Source organism: Astyanax mexicanus, chromosome 20, assembly GCF_023375975.1.
Source record: "Astyanax mexicanus isolate ESR-SI-001 chromosome 20, AstMex3_surface, whole genome shotgun sequence".
Lineage (NCBI taxonomy): Eukaryota > Metazoa > Chordata > Actinopteri > Characiformes > Acestrorhamphidae > Astyanax > Astyanax mexicanus.
In genome coordinates this window covers 3,539,626-3,557,727 of record NC_064427.1, presented here as the reverse complement: position 1 = coordinate 3,557,727, position 18,102 = coordinate 3,539,626, and the positions used below count along the sequence as shown (strand labels likewise).

The window sequence follows — 18,102 nt, the reverse complement described above, 5'->3', positions numbered from 1 at the left end:
GTTGCCCCGCGATTCAGCGCCATAGTCACCGTAGTCCTGGCGACTGTAACCCACCAACAACAACAACAACCTCGCGCTCCATCCTCACCGCCTCTGCCATCCTCATCCTCATCAACACATAATCCCACACACTGCAGGTGAATATTACAGCTGATTACTGCTTTTATAGGCTTTATTCCACCATGCATTAGCGCTGCCCGGCGGGCTGGGGTTCTGCTGCTGCGGCTGGTTTGCACTTTTCCCCTGCTGAAGGTTTTCTGCTTTATTGTGAGCTGTGGGTCCATTGTAAAACGTAACTTAGCTAGCCTGCCATACAGCTGTTTAGTTAGCTAGCCTTGCTAGTTATTTTTTCATCTATCTATTTAACGTTATATATCTGTCTATCTATCTATATGTATGTATGTGTGTATTTATATCGCTCTATTTTATTTATATCTAGTTATTTGTGTAACTTACAGCAGTCTTCATATATTTTTTTTTAGGTTTTGTGCTGCTTTGTATTCGGATTTTAACGTTTTTTTTAACATTCACTTGGATTTATTGCTGAACACGCTTGCTTTTAGCTAATTTAGCTTCCTATAAAAATTTAATGATTATTTTAAACGCACCAAAAACAGTCTAGCTAGTTAGATAGGTTAACCTAGCTAACTATCTTATTATGTATTAGCAATATGATATACTCTATCAAGATTATTTGTTCATGCTTATTCAATGTGTCTAACGTTATAGCTAAATATTATATATCCTGTCCATTTTCGCTGATTTATTTAAGCGTTTGGTAGCTTCAGCTTTTATTAGCTAGCGTTAGGTCTGCTCCAGCATCTTTCCTCATCCTCAGAAGCAGGTGTTTCCTCCGGCTAGCCGACACAGTGGTGGCCGGGTGTTCTGCCGTTCTGTGCTACCCGCCGATATGTGCTTCTTACTTGCAGTGCGCATGCGCTGAGCCACTCGTTTTGTCAAAAAAATATTTGAAATTGTTTATTCAATAATATTATTCTTAAGTTTAACCATATTGCATTTTTGGCGCGAGTGTTACAGAAGGTAATTAATCGATTTAATGTAATCGATCATGGCAATTCATAGTAAGATTATAATAATAATCTTAACAGTCAGCTTTATTACTCTGTTAACACTGATTATACAGTGATTTAGGCTTATCCACATTTTCTACCTAGACTTCATTCAGCTTGGGAGCATGTTGTAATATATTTTAATATATTTTTTGTATGTGTGTTTTTACCTTTAAATAAATAATATAACGTTACACTCGGGTAGCACGATTTGACAATGTAGCACAACTCGGCAAAACACCTGGTCAGAGCGAGCTAGCTAACCGCTATTCTTCAACACCTCCAGCCTCGCTAGCGAGCTAAACCACAACCACACCAAACTGGGAGTTGGGTTTTTTTTTGTATTTTTTAACTGCAGAACTGCAAAACTGTTTTAAAGCCGTATCTGATTTTCCGTATTTTTATTAATAGAAGAACTGTGCAGAATTGTGCAGCTGGCTGGCCAACCTGTCTGAATGAGCTAAAGCTAGCTAGCTATGGCTATTCAACGTTAGTCATAATGTTAGCCAGCTAACTATAGTGGTCTTGCACTGATATTAGCAGAATACATTGCATTTGTAAGCTTATTTGTAGCTCACTTGTATACATTTCAGCTTGCTACCTAAATGTGGTTAAAACCCTCCAAACACACAGGTTAGTTAGCTAGCGTTAATGCTAAATGTGCTTTCATTTAATGACTGATACACAATGCTAGCCGGCTAGCGTTACCGAAACCTGCAGCCTATCCATTGTTACCAGCTAGCCACTGGGGGCAAGTGCAGCTAATATTAGTTAGCTAGCTGGATAAATACAGCTCTGGAAAAATTGAGAGAGTACTTCAGTTTCTGAATCAGTTTCTCTGATTTTGTTATTTATAGGTTTATGTTTGTGTAAAATGAACATTGTTGTTTTATTCTATAAACTACAGAAAACATTTCTCCCAAATTCCCCCCAAAAAAATTGTCATTTAGAGCATTCATTTGCAAAAAAAAAAAGAGAAATAACTGAAATAACAGAGCTTTCAGACCTCAAATAAGGCAAAGAAAACAATATTTAGTGGAATAACCCTGTTTTTTAAATACAGTGTTAATGTATCTTGGCATGTTCTCCTCCACCAGTCTTACACACTGCTTTTGGATAACTTTATACAAAAATTATATATATATATATATATATATATATATATATATATATATATATATATATATATATATATATATCTTTTTGCATTTCCATGCAAGGCCAAATACAAAAAAAGTCTATTAAAGAACACCCTATCTCTATTTCTAAGAGCTACCAATGCTACCACGGCTCCCGGTTATTATTATTTTATATTGGTTGATTTGGAGATTGGCTGTTAAGTTGTCTATTATCTTTTCATTGTTTGGACGACTTTATAACTGGACTATATTTCTGTATAGTGTGCATAATTTATTCTTTGTAGTTGCACAGTTTAATGAATGTGACTAGGCTTGTTAATTTTTCTAATCTAACCTAAAATATATGTGCAAAAATGCTTGGAAATGAAGAGCATGTATAGTCAAAATAGGAAAAGGGAAATCTTAACTATTAAAAATAAATGCAAATAAACTATTAAAAATAAATGCAAATAAGTTTCTATTCCATATCTTTTCTGAGAATTTATATTGTCCATTTATTTAATGTAAAGGACAGCTGTGATATATGATAGCTTACTTTCTATTCAGTTTTATCACAGTATTAGCTACTGTATCAGTGATGGCATGAAACCGATATTGATTACCTCTCTTGAGTATCATCAAATAGGTTCTCTTGCTCAAACTTTCTGTTGGGACAATAGTTGGTGTAAGACCTTGCCACTTTAGGACTTTTTATAAATATACTGCCCATCTTTCTACCAGTGTAGTGTGATTCAATGTATTAAATATGGTATTTCTGTGTAATTCTTCATTGATGTTACACATTCTGATTGTATTCTTTCATGCTTAATTTGGAATAGATTTTTTTTTATCTGACATCCAGTCAGATGCCACACTATGCCATATCTAGTGTCTCGACCCCAGAGAAAAAATTAAGAATGTGCATCCCCTTTAGTGCAGGCTGAAAGGCAAAACATAGCTGGATGTGACTGCCATCATTAATATCTCAATACTCAATATGGAATTGAGTGGTTTGATTTTCTTTGTCTCAACCGTACGTAATAATATTGCTTACATGTTTTAATATCTTGAACAATATTATACCCTGAAATATCGTGCCATATCACCCACCCCTAATTATCACATATTACTAAGTTTTTTTTCTGTTTTTAGCAAATTAAAAATTCACACTGTTCTCAATTCCCCATTAATATCTACTATAGACAGATTATATCTGTCCCGAATAATTTATTTTACTGTAATCCAGGATATATGGAGAGATTTGAAGTGCATTATTATTAGTATCACGACATTCTGGAGCATTGACTTCTGTTACAAATCTGATAACATTCTTGTATTGTTTAATATCTCAGTCGGGGGTGTGCCATATCATATCGTATGCAATAATAAAATGTAATTGTCATTTTGTTGCAATAGTGTATTCTTGAGAGTATCGCCAACAGTATCGTTATCGGAAAAAAATATCATTAAATATCGTGATATTATTTTAGGGCCATATTGTCCACCCCTAATAGAAACATGCAGTGACCGCTCTGTGTCTCTTCCAGACCGTACAGGCAGTCTGCTCTCCTTTTCTAACTTTGTAAACAGTTGTTAGAATTGCATCAGAATCCTCAGTGAGACGCGCCGCTGCCTCAGTCCCCCTGTTGTCTTCATTAGGCAGGGAAACAGCTGTGCACCAGGAGCAGGTTGGAAGGACTCGACAGGTGCTCAGTAGGCTTACCTGGAGGCGGCCAAGCGGAGAACTAATCACTCAGGCCTGCATTTCATGTCTTGGAGTTAAAACTGCACAATGTATTATTTTAGCATCGCTATTGCTAGGCCTAAGCAGGTCACAATGGCTATTTATTTTATTTACTGGACAATATAATGCCTAAGAAATAATTGCAATAATCAATAGCATTGTCATTTTAAGACCAATATATATTATTCCACTGATACATGATGTTAAATTTGTTGACAATGCAATGCAATGAATGCAATTACACACTTTTAAAGGACAATGGACATTTATGTAATAATAATTTGGGAGATATATTCTGTTAGAGTTGTTGTTTGTGATGCACTGGTCATGCACTGGTGACGGGCTTTAATATTGGTCAAGTTGTGTTTGTATGTACACAATATATATTGTACATTTTGTACAATATATGGCCACATTTTTTTTTGTATATGGTACTTTTAGCTTACCTTAAAATTGCCCGTTTTTGCATTGTTTTTTGTTAGCATGGAGAGCCCATTAGTGTGAATAAGCAGGTACTTCAACTTTGTTTGAAAACAGCGTTTTAATTATATATATATATTATATATATATTTTGTTTGTTTATTTATTGCTATTTATATGTGCGTATCTGCATATTATGCTATTAAATTATTAATATATCAGTGATATGATATGTCTTAAAATGACAGTATCCTTCTTTGTTTGAATAATCTATATTTTCAGAATTATTGTGATATATTTATATTTTATATGTATATATTTTTCTATAGATTTATTTATAATTCATGTTTTGGGATCTCCTTGCTAAAGAATACATAGTGAGCAATATTGAGTTCTGTCATATCCATATATGTACTGTAATAAGATGGTAATAAGTTATTATTTTGACCAGGCAAGTCACCTAGCCAGACCTGCAATTCCAGGTGCACTGTCAAATTAAATTTTGTCAAATGTCAAATTGCTTGAGATTTTTCTGTAGAGAGAATGGTTTGTGCAGTGGCAAACAATAGTATATATTTAAATGGCAAATGTAGTTGGGCAACCTCACCACATTTAGTCCTTGGCCTGCCCCATGTAATCAATTATATTTTATTTTACTCCATTATTGAAAACAATAGGGATCACTGACTTCTGATCAAATTTCTTAATATCATAATATATGTAACAGAAATGTTATTATGTTATGCATTTTTTCCCAATATGGTGCATCCCTATTTGAGGTATTCTGCTGGATATTCAAAAATGTTAAAAATGAAACTTTTTCTTGAAATGTTTCAGTTTGGAAATAGTTTTTAATTTTTTCAGATTTGTTCAGACTTTAAGAGTTCATAGTTCTGGCAGCAGCAGTTCAGTCAGATTTGACCTGTTTGAACAAATCACAAATACAAATCCACAGTTTTACTGTAGTAGGTTTTTTTTGCTTAATTTCTGAACAGAAAATAAGCTTTGGGTCTGTTTTCAGGCTTTCAGTGTTTTTGAAGTTTGGCCTTGCACCACATGTCCCACACCAGAGGACAGGATGTAAGAAACGACTAGTTATCAGATCTCATTACCACTTATCTAAAGGCAGGCGGAGCACAAAAATAGGGCCGTGCCACCTGTTCTTTGTATCCTGTTCCTTTTCCAATCAGTTTGAGAGACGCTGGCTGGGTAAATAATTCATATCCACGGCTTTTCGGGATAAAGTCAGCTGCTTATAAGCTTATACATTGGGAGCCGCTGGAATAAAACCACAAAGACTTTTGTTTTATGTTGTTTTTTGTCTCATTTGCCCATTATGGACAAAACTACTGTATTTTTTTTGTTAATTTTTGAGAAGAAACACAAAAATGACTTGACTTACCATCAAGACAATGCAAGATGCCACACTGTTCATAAAGTAATGGGCAGTGAGTGGAGAAGTTTAGGTGATTCAGCACAATTGACAGATTTAAACCCTATTGAGAATTTACTGACTGGGACTGTGTTGAGAAAAGAGTAGAGAAGTAAATCCAAATCCATATTTTTTTTATTTTTTTGTGTGAAAATCTTATATATGTATATATTTATTATTATTATTATTTTTTTTTTTTTTTTTGCCTGCTGGTATAATTTTGGCAATATGTAAATTGCGATGTACTGTGATGGCAACATGCAGTTGTGAATTTCTTGAAATTAGTAAAACTGATGACCCGTTAAATGTCACTTGTGTAAAAGTTGGCAAATGAACATGTGCATCAATACAAAAAATATTTAGTAATATTAGGGTATTTTTCAATATCTTATAGCACTATTTAGCATTCAAATAATCATAAAATTGGTTAATCAGAGGCTCTGCTGCTTCATGAAGTGAATGAAATTGAGATACCATGGTATTAATTATTATAATTATTGTTTTGCACCTTGCCGATCGTTACACACCTATGGGCCAGCTTTATTTTTCTCTGGCAACAAAGGAAACGTCCTTTGCCAATTAGAATCCTCACAGCATGCGAAAAAAAAACCATAAAAAATAAAGTCGCTGTTAACTAGCAAAGGTTAAACATATTCTAGATCTAGAGTTATTGCAGTGTATTACAGTGATATATATTGAACCGTAACACACAGCCCTAGTCTTAAACACCTTAAACACACACAGCTCTTGTGAATATGTACTGTATTCGTACGCTGTAGCTACAGTGCCGCCACCCTCATGTTTAACAGGTGTATCTGATTGGAGCAGCACGTTTTGACACAACGGCTTAATGATGTAACAGAGTTTGTCTCCTCTTCTCCAGCTCTCTGTAGCTGTCTGTAGCTCAGCATCAGGAAGGAAGGAAGCGGTTGGCTGATGGACGCCTTTAAAGCAGTACAGGGTTTGGCGAGGGGATGGAGGGGATGGAGAGGTGGAGCGGTGGGGGTGGGGGGTGAGCTCGAGTGCTGCCCTCCGCTTGGCCCTTTGTTGCAGCCTGGCTTTTAAGGATCCAGTTGCTCTGTGGAGCACACAGGCCTTAAGTGGGCCACAGGGGAGCACATGAATGCAGGGAAGGTGCGGAGGGCCTGGGGGATGGGGGCTGGGGGTGTGGGAGCCAGAGGAGCCAGGCAGGTGCCTGTTTGTGGCAAGTTTTGCCACTCCTTATCAGGCTTCTCTAGTGACGCGGGGCAACAGGGAGCAAGTGGGCTTAGTTTGGAGGTTTTATTCTGCATGAGAATTTGCTGGCATCTGCGGTTCCTGTTTCTCTTCGCAAAATTACTACGTTACTTGGGGCATTTTGTTACTAGATAAGTAGTATTTTTTATTGTAATTGTTAAATACAATTACAAATACAAAGTTTTGGATAACTTTATGCTGCTTTACTCCTGGTGCAATAATTCAAGCAGTTCAGCTTAGTGGTTTGATGGCTTGTGATCATCCATCTTCCTCTTGATTATATTCTAGAGGTTTTCAATTTGGTAAATTCAAAGAAACTCTTATTTTTAAGTGGTCTCTTATTTTTTTCAAGAGCTGTATATGCTGTGGAACTGTGCCATAATTGGCTAATTAACAAGCCTTTCCATGTGAAAAACCATGGGAAGTTGGTTCCAACCAAGCTTGGTTACTATTGGTCTACAGCTGGGTCCTCTAATTGGAAACCCCTTAAATTTCTTATAATTAAATATTAATTGATGTAAAAAAATTGGGCAACCATTATTCTTCACCGAAGTAATTTCAATTTATATTTTATATTGAATTGTTGTCCAAACATTGTTGTCCTTTCAATTTTATCTGATAAATAACAGTGACCAGTCTGATCGTGATTGAGAGTTCCTCTTCTTTAGCCCAATCGTGTTATTACTGCATTATTACTAATAATAATGTATCCTGAACTGCAGGTAGTTTTAGTTAGTATTAAATGCAGATCATGGTTTACGAGGGAAAGTACGCCGGCTCTCCCCGCACTCCCCCGAAAAGCAGTGAGTGTAATCAGGCCGTTTGTGAGCTCGCTGGATGTGACTGTGATTATCACTGCAGCCGTACTGCATGCGCAGGTTGCTGTGTAATCAGACATTAGGTGGAGGGGGGGAGGCAGAACTGCACCTGAACACAACAGCACCTGTATCCTCCAGGTAAACGAGGAGCAGGAGGTGAGGAGGAGGCGTTTGCCGTGCGCTCGGCCTCGGGGGAGAGCCGCTCAGCTGTCAGGAGGAACGGGTATAATTAGCCAGGAGAGACCGCATGACGGGAACTTAAGCCAGAGCTCGGGATGGGGCTGCAGAGCCTTATTCACTGTATGTTCACTTTCTCTCTCTCTCTCTCTCTCTCTCTCTCTCTCTCTCCCTCTCCCTCCCTCTCTCTCTCTATATGTCTCTCTTTCTCTATTTTTCTCTCTATTTCTACTTTCCTCTTCTCTCTCTCTCTGTTTTTCTCAATCTCTATTTCTCACTTTCCCCTTTTCTCTCTCTCTCTATTTGTCTCTCTTTCTCTTTTTTTTCTCTATTTCTACTTTCCTCTACTCTGTCTCTCTCTCTCTCTCCCTCCCTCTCTTATTCTCTCTCTCTCTCTCTCTCTCTCTATGTTTTTCTCAATCTCTATTTCTCACTTTCCCCTTTTCCCTCTCTCTCTCTTTTTCTCTCTCTCACTGGCTACTGCCTTAATTGATTTTTAGTTTTTTTTAATCCCTCTCTTTGTTTTTCTCTCTCCCTTTGTTTTTCTCGTTTGTTCTTTTTTCTCTCTTTCTCCTTGTTTTTGTTTCTCTTTCTCTCTTTTGCTTATTTTTCTATCGCTCGCTTAATCTCTTCCTTATGCTCTCTGACTACTGCCTTGATTTCTTATTTCTCTCTCTCTTTGTTTCTCTCTCTCTTTGTTTCTTTCTCTCTTTTTGTTGTCCTCTTTCTTTCCTTTTCTCTCTTTCTCTCTCTCTTTTTCTTTCTCTTACTTGTTTTTTATTCTTCGCTAAATCTCTTCCTTATGCTCTCTGACTGCTGCCTTACTTGATTTCTTATTTCTCTCCCTTTGTTTTTCTCGTTTGTTCTTTTTTCTCTGTCTGTCTTTCTGTCTGTCTGCCTGCCTGTCTGCCTGTCTATCTGTCATGCACTTTCAGTTTACTGTCTTATATGCTCTCTCTACCCTGCCGTAAATGTTTACCTCTTGCTCACTCATCTCTCTTTTTCTCTCTCTTGCTCACTCACTCCCCTGTGTGCACTCTCTCTCTCTCTCTCTCTCTCTCACTTTCTCTCTGCCCTGCTCACTCTCTTACTTACTCTCTCTTACTAGGAGAGAGAGAGAGATCATGTTTTTTTCTGTACAGCCTCACTAGCCATTTCTGTCTGTCTCTCTCTCTCGCTCTTGCTCTCTTTTCACAAAAAGAAGTGAACAGAAAATAATAATAAATAAGAAAAAAATGATTTGAATATTGTGATATTTACAGGAGTAGTAGTGATCAATAAACAAAGGAAGCAAATCAAAAATATATATATTGTCTAATTTTCTTTCTCTCTCTTTCTCTCTCTGTCTCTCTGTCCCTCTTTCTTTTTTCTATTTCTATTTCTCATGCTCTCTTGTGCTCTCTCTCTCTCTCTCTCTTGTGTATTTGCATTGGTGTGGCAGGTGTGTGCAGGGAAGACTCGTGTGTGACGAACGCGAAAGCTCTCAGGTTGAGCCTGATGCTCTGCCTCTCTCTCTCTCTTTCTCTCTTTTGCATGCTCTCTCTCTTCTCCTCCCCCAGCGGATCAGTGTAGGCTGATTGATGAAATGAATCATGTCTGTTCTGACTTTATAATAACTGGTTATGTTGGGTGTACGCTTTTGGTTCAGCAGCAGCAGCAGATTTGAGAAAGCTCAGGCTGGAGCGCGAGAGCTGAGAGATTAATTATTAACCCTTTTTATTGCTGCACCTCCGTGACACTGCCCAGCCGTGGTTTCAGTGTGTTTGGAACATGGGAAGGTGCTGGGGTCAGATCACGCGGTTTATAAAGCAGGGTGGTCCAGAGGCTCTGATACAGTCTGGGTGCATATTACTGAAATAATACTATATTTCAACCTCAGATTCATCTTTTTGTGCTTTACATTCAGGTACTGCCCTCTAGTGGAGACTGATATCTGTTACTCAAGCTGAAAGTTATTTTTTTTAATATTTTAAGCAAGATTACTCTTTTTTTTTTTTCCATATCTCATCCACTGGCCTGTTGTGCAATCTTCTTTTGACCTTCTCCTGCTTTGTGGACCTAAATTATTGTATTATTCAGAGTATTTGACTGCTGCTCAGAGGAGCCTATGACTTGCTAAGATAAGAGCTGTATCTGAAACGTGAAAATTCAGATCACTCTATAGAGCCCCTTTATAGTGAACAGAATTTAACAGACAGACAGACAGACAGATTGCGCGATATATCATGTAAGCATCATCACCGTGATGTGCGCATGTGCAATAGTGCAGGACGTGCGAAGCCACTTAAGCCAATAAATCAAACACGTCCTGTTGCAATGTTTTGATTATTGACACAAAAAGTGCACACACAGCACTGTCTCTGTGTCTGTGTGAGTGACAGCCTCCTGCTGCCTGAGAAGTGGCCTCCATCCACATGGCTGGGCACGTGCTTGTAAACACGTAAACGTGTTGAAAGCTGTGCACCTCAACACAGTTTTGCGCAGATATTTCCAGTTACAGCTGAATTCACACTTTTAATTCCAGAAAAACAAATGCTCTTATTTACCTTTTACTGTTGTTTTGCTGTTTTCCTCTGGTTTTGAGAGCTCTGAAATAAACGGACATAAAGTAATCTTTTAATTATATTAAATATTTTTGAGATGCACTACTATATTGCAGTATTTGATGGTTAAAAGTTGAAGTTGTTATTATTATAATGTATAAACGACTGAGTCTCTCATGCGCTGGAGAGTCACAGCTGGAGCAGGTGTCTCTGTATCAGTCCATCACAGATGCAGCGATTCTTCTGGGTTTGAGAGACAGATGGACGCAGACAGATAAGCTATCTCTCAGCTCCACGCTTCTGTTCTTTCATCCTTTTACCTCATATTTACTCCAGCTTTCTGCACTTCACTCAGGAGGCAGAAACTAGGCGTGGGCAGCGTGGGCTTTCCATTTTATTATTATGCACACCTCATGTAAATTTTGGGTGGAAAGCGTTTGTTCAGTGCTTATTTTTCTGATTTCAGTAAAATGGTTAAGGGATTTAAAATCACATGTATCATATGTTGGTATATGAGTAATTTAAACCTACTGAACACATCATTGTGGTAAATAATGAGTTGACTAAAATGATTCTTTAAGTAAGGAATATTTTAATTTTATTCTGGTGTAAGCAATAAAGTCCTGCAATCAAATATAATATGTAATAAATAAATGTGAGCACTTAATTTTACTGTAATTATGCTTTAATACAGTTCTTGACATTTAATAAAGCATTGACCTGCCTACTTCACCAAAGTTACATAGTGCAGTTAGCAGTGTGCTGAGCCTTGATTAGCCATATTTCCTTAAATGAACTTTGAAATTCTTTTTTTTTTACTATGATTAATTCATGATTGTAATTACTGTCAATCACAGCATTTTAATAGTGATGTAATTCTCAATTCGTCAATTGTTTTTTTTTTGTAAAGTATACTTTTTCTATTAATATTTAACTATAAGTATGCTTATATAAATAAGTATTAATTTACCCAGTAAACATATAATATTAGAATAAATATGAATAGCATGCATACAACCATAGTAATTTTAGTGGAGTCTAATATATGATTTATAGTTCTGATCATATCAGCAGCTTGTTTGGTAAATCAGAGATTAATGATGGTAAATCTGGTGAACTGATAATGAAATTACATCTCTGCTGGATTTTCTCAGTCAGCTTTATGGGGTAGAGTCACGTGGAATTCAGGCTTTCAGTTAACAGCTGTGCTGAATTCATCAAGAGTTAATTACCGTACTTGAATTTCTTGCCTCTTAATGTTAAAGTGTTTGAGAGCATCAGTTAAAGTAAAGTAGTGAAGAGGTAGAGTTACAGGTATACAGTGAATAGTGAATATTTGAGTCATGCTCTAATCCAGATTATGAGAAGAACTACTCAACTAAGTAAAGAAAAAAATCACTAAGAAAAAATCATTAAGAAAAAATTAAGGTCAGTCAATCCAAAAATCAATTTCAGGAACTTTGAAACTTGTATCAAGTGCAGTCACCGCAAAGACCATCAAAAACATAACTATAATGATGAAACTGGCACTCATCAGGACCTCCCCAGTAAAGGAAGAGCAAGAAGAGAGTTCTCTCTGTTGCACAGGCCAATCTGAGACATGGGTAGACTGGATTTGTACTGGAGCTCTAGCTCTTACACGATCACTCACTCCAGCAGCGAGAGGAAAGCTGGAGTTTTTCTCAGAGTGGATTTGTGGTTATTTTATCCCCTACATTTTGAGAGGCTGTATGACATTTTATTTTGCAGGTTCATGTCATGCCCATCATGTGGCCCACCACCTCCCAATTCTCTGACTTTCACCACTTTCACACACTTACACTCTCTCTCTCCTCTCTCTCTCTCTCTCTCTCCTGCAGGCGCCATGCAAACCCCAGAGGCAGGCGCTGACTCCACGTCTACAGTGCCCCTCCAGACCAGCGTGCCTGTGCAGCCTGCTGTCACTGCCCAGCAGGTGGCCTCTCAGGTGCCCGTTCAGCAACAGGTGAGCCAGTCTCTAATCACACCACCACTTCACAGCTGCTGCTGCTGTTCTGCTATGTGTGCAGTCTTTAATTGATTTAATTGTATAAATGTACGTCTTTAGCGGGGCACTGAACCTCCTGATTTAAGCTGACTGAACCCTCAGCTCAAATAAAAAAAAAGGCTTAAAAAAAATGAGAGGGCTAGTTTGGGAGGGGCACTGAGTGATGTATGGGTTTAGGGGCGGGGCAGGAGGGAGTGGACCTGATTGGCTGAGTGAGATGCAGATGATTAGACGTCAGCAGGGGGACGGTATTACTGATTAACTGATGTGCATATTGTGATGTGTCTGAGTACCAAAATAATATATATATATTTTTTTCTTTTTTTATTTTTTTAATATTATTTTACCAAATTGAAAATGTCTGGAATATAAACAAGAGGAAGATGGATGATCACAAGCCATCAAACCAAACTGAACTGATTGAATTTTGCACCAGGTGTAAAGGCAAAAAGTTATCCAAAAGCAGTGTGTAAGACTGGTGGAGGAGAACATGATGCCAAGATGCATGAAAACTTTGATTAAAAAACAGGGTTATTCCACCAAATATTGATTTCTGAACATTATTTGAAGTCTGAAAGCTCTGCTTCTTTTTTGTTATTTCAGCCATTTCTCATTTTCTGCAAATAAATGCTCTAAATGACAATATTTGTATTTGAAATTTGGGAGAAATAAAACAACAGTGTTATTTTTTTCTCAAACATGTACCTTTAAAGAGCAAAATCAGAGAAACTGATTCAGAATCTGAACTGTTCTATTAATTTTTCTAGAGCTGTGTTTATGGGCTTAAATTGTTTAGTACTTCATTTTAAATAGTATTATATATGTTTTTGCTATACATGTATATTTATGGAACATATTATATTCCCATGCTCTGTCCCTGCAGGCCCAGACTGTTCAACAGGTTCAGCATGTATACCCAGCACAGGTGCAGTACGTGGAGGAGAACAGCGGCGTCTACACTAATGGAACTATGTGAGTGACCTGAATCCTTTAAAAGGTTTCTGAAAGAAAAGAAGTTGCATCTGTTTCTTTATACTTTGTTAGAAAGTGAAAGTACTGCTCTAAGATCACGTCCCATGAGCTGAGCTGTCTAATAGTATTCACTGCACTGCCGTATCTAATCCACTCACTGTAACAGCAGCTAAACACTGCTAATGAGAATGATGACCCACCACCCAAATAATAACACAATGAAGAACAGGCTGAAAAGGGATAATAATAATAATAATAATAAAAAAAATGAAAAAACTGGAAAATAGCCATTTCCAGGCCTGTTTTAAGTTTTGGAAAAATATTAAAAACCCAGAAAGTTTTGAAAAAGTTATGGAAATTTGGTTTATAAACCTTTTGGGTTTATTGTCTGTGTCTGCACTGATGTTTTAAAAATCGTATGGTCATGAAAATTTGCCTTGAAGGCATTGAAAAGTCATGAAAAGATCATGAAAATTTATTGGTTAAAAAGTGTATGAACCCTGAATAAAGTATGCAGAGAAACAGTTACAGGACTACATTTTGTAATAATAGAACTACAAATAGCTCCCTTAATAAGCTCCTCACTTTGGTCCATGAGCATAAAACAATTAAAATGCTATGGCTGATCAGTATAAATAGTCAATTCATTGTTGTTAATAGCACCAGATTAGCTGTGATCCACTGGAGTGAATGTGAACATCCCTGATGCTTAATTTTTTAAGCATTTTTTGTGGTTAAACTGATAAACTGCTGTTCAGTTTTTTTTTTTTTTTATCTGTATTTTTTTCTTAATTACCTGGCAGCTAAAGACATGCAGCAATATCTTTCCTCATGTTTAGCGCCATATTGTTTTAGATTTTTTTTTAGAGGACAGAAACCCCTCATCAGCTCTGTGGGACGTTTCCATCCTTCATGTCACAGAAACCTGTGGGCCGTCGGCTCTTGGCTTTTGATGGCACTTCAGTCCCAGCGGGGGTGTGAATTGTGTGCAGTCACCTGACGATGACCACAAGTATCGTCGAGTGGCCCTGAGAAAGACACTGTCCTCTCGCTCTGCTGGGCTGAGAGGAGGAGAGCACTTCACTAAGCTCTCCTGCTTGTCGGGGGCGGCTGCATGGGCATTAGAGCTGACTGCGCTGCTGCAAGACGGACTGTGGAGTCGCTAAATGACCCGTCTGGTCACCTGTCTCAGAAAAGCTGCTTTGCTGAAGATTGACCAGTCTGTTCCGAGTGCTTTTAGAAGTTTTCTTTCAATACAAGACCATTTTATCTTTTGTAGGTGGGCAGTTGCTTATATGGCTGCAGCAGTAACTGGTTTTAAAGTTTTCTGTAACAAGAAAATGGACGGTTATCATATAATATATAACTATAATATATCTATAATATAATATAATATCATGCATATCGTGCAAAACAGTTAGCATCACGGGCTGTAAACCTCTGGACTATAATCAGAAGGAAGATGGATGATCACAACCATCAAACCACCAAACTGAACTACTTGAATTTTTGCACCAGGAGTAAAGCAGCATAAAGTTATCCAAAAGCAGTGTGTAAGACTGGTGGAGGAGAATATGTGAGAATATGCCAAGATGCATGAAAACCGTGATTAAAAACCTGGATTATTCGACCAAATATTTATTTTTGATTTCTGATTTCTTAAAACTGTATGAATATGAACTTTTTTTTCTTTGCATTATTTGAGGTCTGAAAGATCTGCCTCTTTTTTGTTATTTAAGCCATTTCCCCTTTTTTTTTGCAAATGAATGCTCTAAATGACAATATTGTTATTTGGAATTTGGGAGAAATGTTGTCTGTAGTTTATAGAATAAAACAAGTGTTCATTTTACTCAAACATAAACCTATAAATAGCAAAATCAGAGAAACTTAATTTTCTTATTTTTTTTCCAGAGCTGTATAGCAAACGGCAAGACTTACTTTATCTATCAATTTATTAGGATGCTACCGGCTCAGAAATAGAGTTAGCATCACGGCTAACATGCTTTAAGCCTAATGAGACTATTAACATTCTATTAACATTCTAGTTAACCAGCTATTCTGGGATTTATACCTTTTGAGCAGAACAGAATAGCCTACAGATATTACATAGATATCATATCAAACAGCTATGATGACTAGCTTTCAGCCTGTCAACAACTATCAGCAAGAAATCCAGCTCAGAAAAGAAGATGGCTAACAAACGGCTAATCCACTTGTTTCCAGAAATTAAATCACAGTTTACATCTCTCAGCCCCCAAGTGCATGTGTACTAATCTGTGTTCACTACTCTTTTAATGATTTAGTATAATTGTAAAATACAACTATACAATCGTAATGTGATCTTTTCTTAGACTGTTATCATAAAAAATCACATACCGTTGCAGCCCCAGTTTCCAAATGTCCTTTATTTATTGTACACTAAAGAAGACACAAGTTGTCATCTTACAATAAATAGCTTGTCACTGATTGACGACTTTGCAGAACGACAATCTTAACTGCACTTTCAAACAAAGCAGCCGGCAGATGCAGCTGTGAGAATGTGTTTCAAATTGATTATTGTGTTTTTCTGCCGTTCAGGATTTCTGTAGACTGAAGGTAATGTGCTTAAAATGTTTAATACAGCTGTCAGAACAATTATTCCTCTGACACTAATGGGACATTGCCCCCCTTTTGCTTTTGCACGGATTTCAAAACACTCCGTTTTCTGCTTTTTCACCTCACCACACAGTGCAATCTCCATCATTACTGCTTCATTTCTTCCCATTAGACAGTTCAGCACAGTTTGGGCTGAGCATTAATCCACTATCGTTTTATAATGAGATGCCAAAGCAAAATTTGCTGCAAGAATATTATGAAAGCTGTTTAGAAAAGATTAGTTTAATACATTTGAATGTGTTGAGATGAGTGTGTTTAATTCTCTGCATCCAGAGACATTGTTTTCTTTCGTTGTATACAGTAATACGTTGTGCAGTGAGTGTTTGTTTATATATTATAAACTAAATCACAAATTAGAGAAACTTAGAGAGCTATTAGAACTTCTATTCAGTGATACATAACATACAGTAGTTGCCCGTTAACTGTCATTTTGCTGACTTTGCTGCTTTAAAACATGAGACATTTTGAGTATTAAAACATCCTTTTTGATATTTTACAGTTTGATATTGGAACAGTTTGGCTCCATAATGCACAAAAAAACAGATTTTTCTCAATTTGGTATAGCTACTGCACTTGCGCAGATCTCCTTATCAATTGGAGGCCTTGGTTCTAGCATGCTTCTTTCTCTCGCAGCGTAAGCAGCAATCTGATTGGCTCTTTTTGTTGAAGATATTTTTTTAAGTTCTTGTCCAAATGAAACACAATATAAGACAATATCTCATTCTGCTGTTTAACTTTAGTTTTAGTGTGTCCATTTATTCATGTTTTATTTGCACCTATTTCTGTAAAATCCAGACGGATGTACTCCTACACTGAGCCGCAGATGTACAGCCAGAACAGCAGTGGGAACTATTTTGACACGCAAGGCAGCTCGTCTCAAGTGACCACAGTGGTGACGTCCCACAGCATGGCCAACAACGGCAACGGGCTGCCGATGGGCCTTTCCGGCGGGCAGATCATCAGCAGCTCGGGGGCCTATCTGATCGGGGGCAACACCATGGACAACTCTGCCCCTCACTCTGCAGCCCAGACCACCAGGGCCTCACCAGTTACAGTAAGTCCCGCCCCCTGCCCTGCTTCTTAACTACAGCAGTGAAATCCCTGCGCTTCCTTACTCACGTTCCTGTTAGTTAGCTTAGTTCTCCAACTCTAATCCTAATTAGTGTGTTAATTAGGGTCTGATTCACCTCACTTCAGTGTTAATAGCCAGGTTTAGCTGTTGAGGGTTTTTGAGCAGAAAAAGTCATAAGACTGCTGGCCCTCTAGTAATAAAATTGATAAACCTTGATTAAAGAAAAGAATTTGAAGGTATATTTAAGTGTTTTCTGAATGATCACAGGACCAATTCTTTTGCAACTTGTCAGTTTCTCAAGTTATTTTTTTTTAATAAATGCTTAAAAAAATGTATGAAATTTTTATTAAAGTTATAAAAAAAAAATAAAAGCTAAACTAAATTTGACTTGTTTGAAGGACTAGGTACTGGTAAAAATTCAAAGGTGAAAGTAAAGAAAGAAAGAGAGGAGACTAAAGAGAAAGAGATATGAGAATAAAGAGAAAGACAGTGATGATAAAAAGAGAAAGAGAGAGATAAGAATAGAGAGAGAGACAAGATAGAAGAGAAACAGAGAGATGAGAAGAGAGAGACAAGAAAGAAGAAAAAGAGAGAGATGAGACTAAAAGGAAAGATATGAGAATAAAGAGAAAGTGAGTGATGACAATGAGAGAGAGATATAAGAATAAAGAAAGAGAGAGATGAGAAATAAGTGAAAAAGAGAGATAAGAGTAAAGAGAAAGAGAGAGATGGAAAAGATAAGAGAGAAAGAGATGAAAGTAAAGGGAAAGAGATATAAGAATAAAGAAAAAGAGAGTGATAAAGAGAAAGAGAGAGATG

General features: G+C 37.2%; 1 protein-coding gene across 3 annotated transcripts in view; it reads left to right on the top strand.

Annotated features, from left to right (window-relative positions):
- Positions 1-18,102, top strand: part of rfx3 (regulatory factor X, 3 (influences HLA class II expression)) — a 37,447-nt gene continuing 19,345 nt past the window's right edge. For all 3 annotated transcript variants that reach the window (XM_022680897.2, XM_022680896.2, XM_022680895.2), the window contains exons 1-4: positions 1-137; positions 12,418-12,542; positions 13,468-13,556; positions 17,007-17,265. In XM_022680897.2, coding sequence (XP_022536618.2) covers positions 12,423-12,542; positions 13,468-13,556; positions 17,007-17,265 — 468 coding nt within the window. In that variant the 5' untranslated portion in view covers positions 1-137; positions 12,418-12,422. The remainder of the gene's footprint in view (positions 138-12,417; positions 12,543-13,467; positions 13,557-17,006; positions 17,266-18,102) is intronic.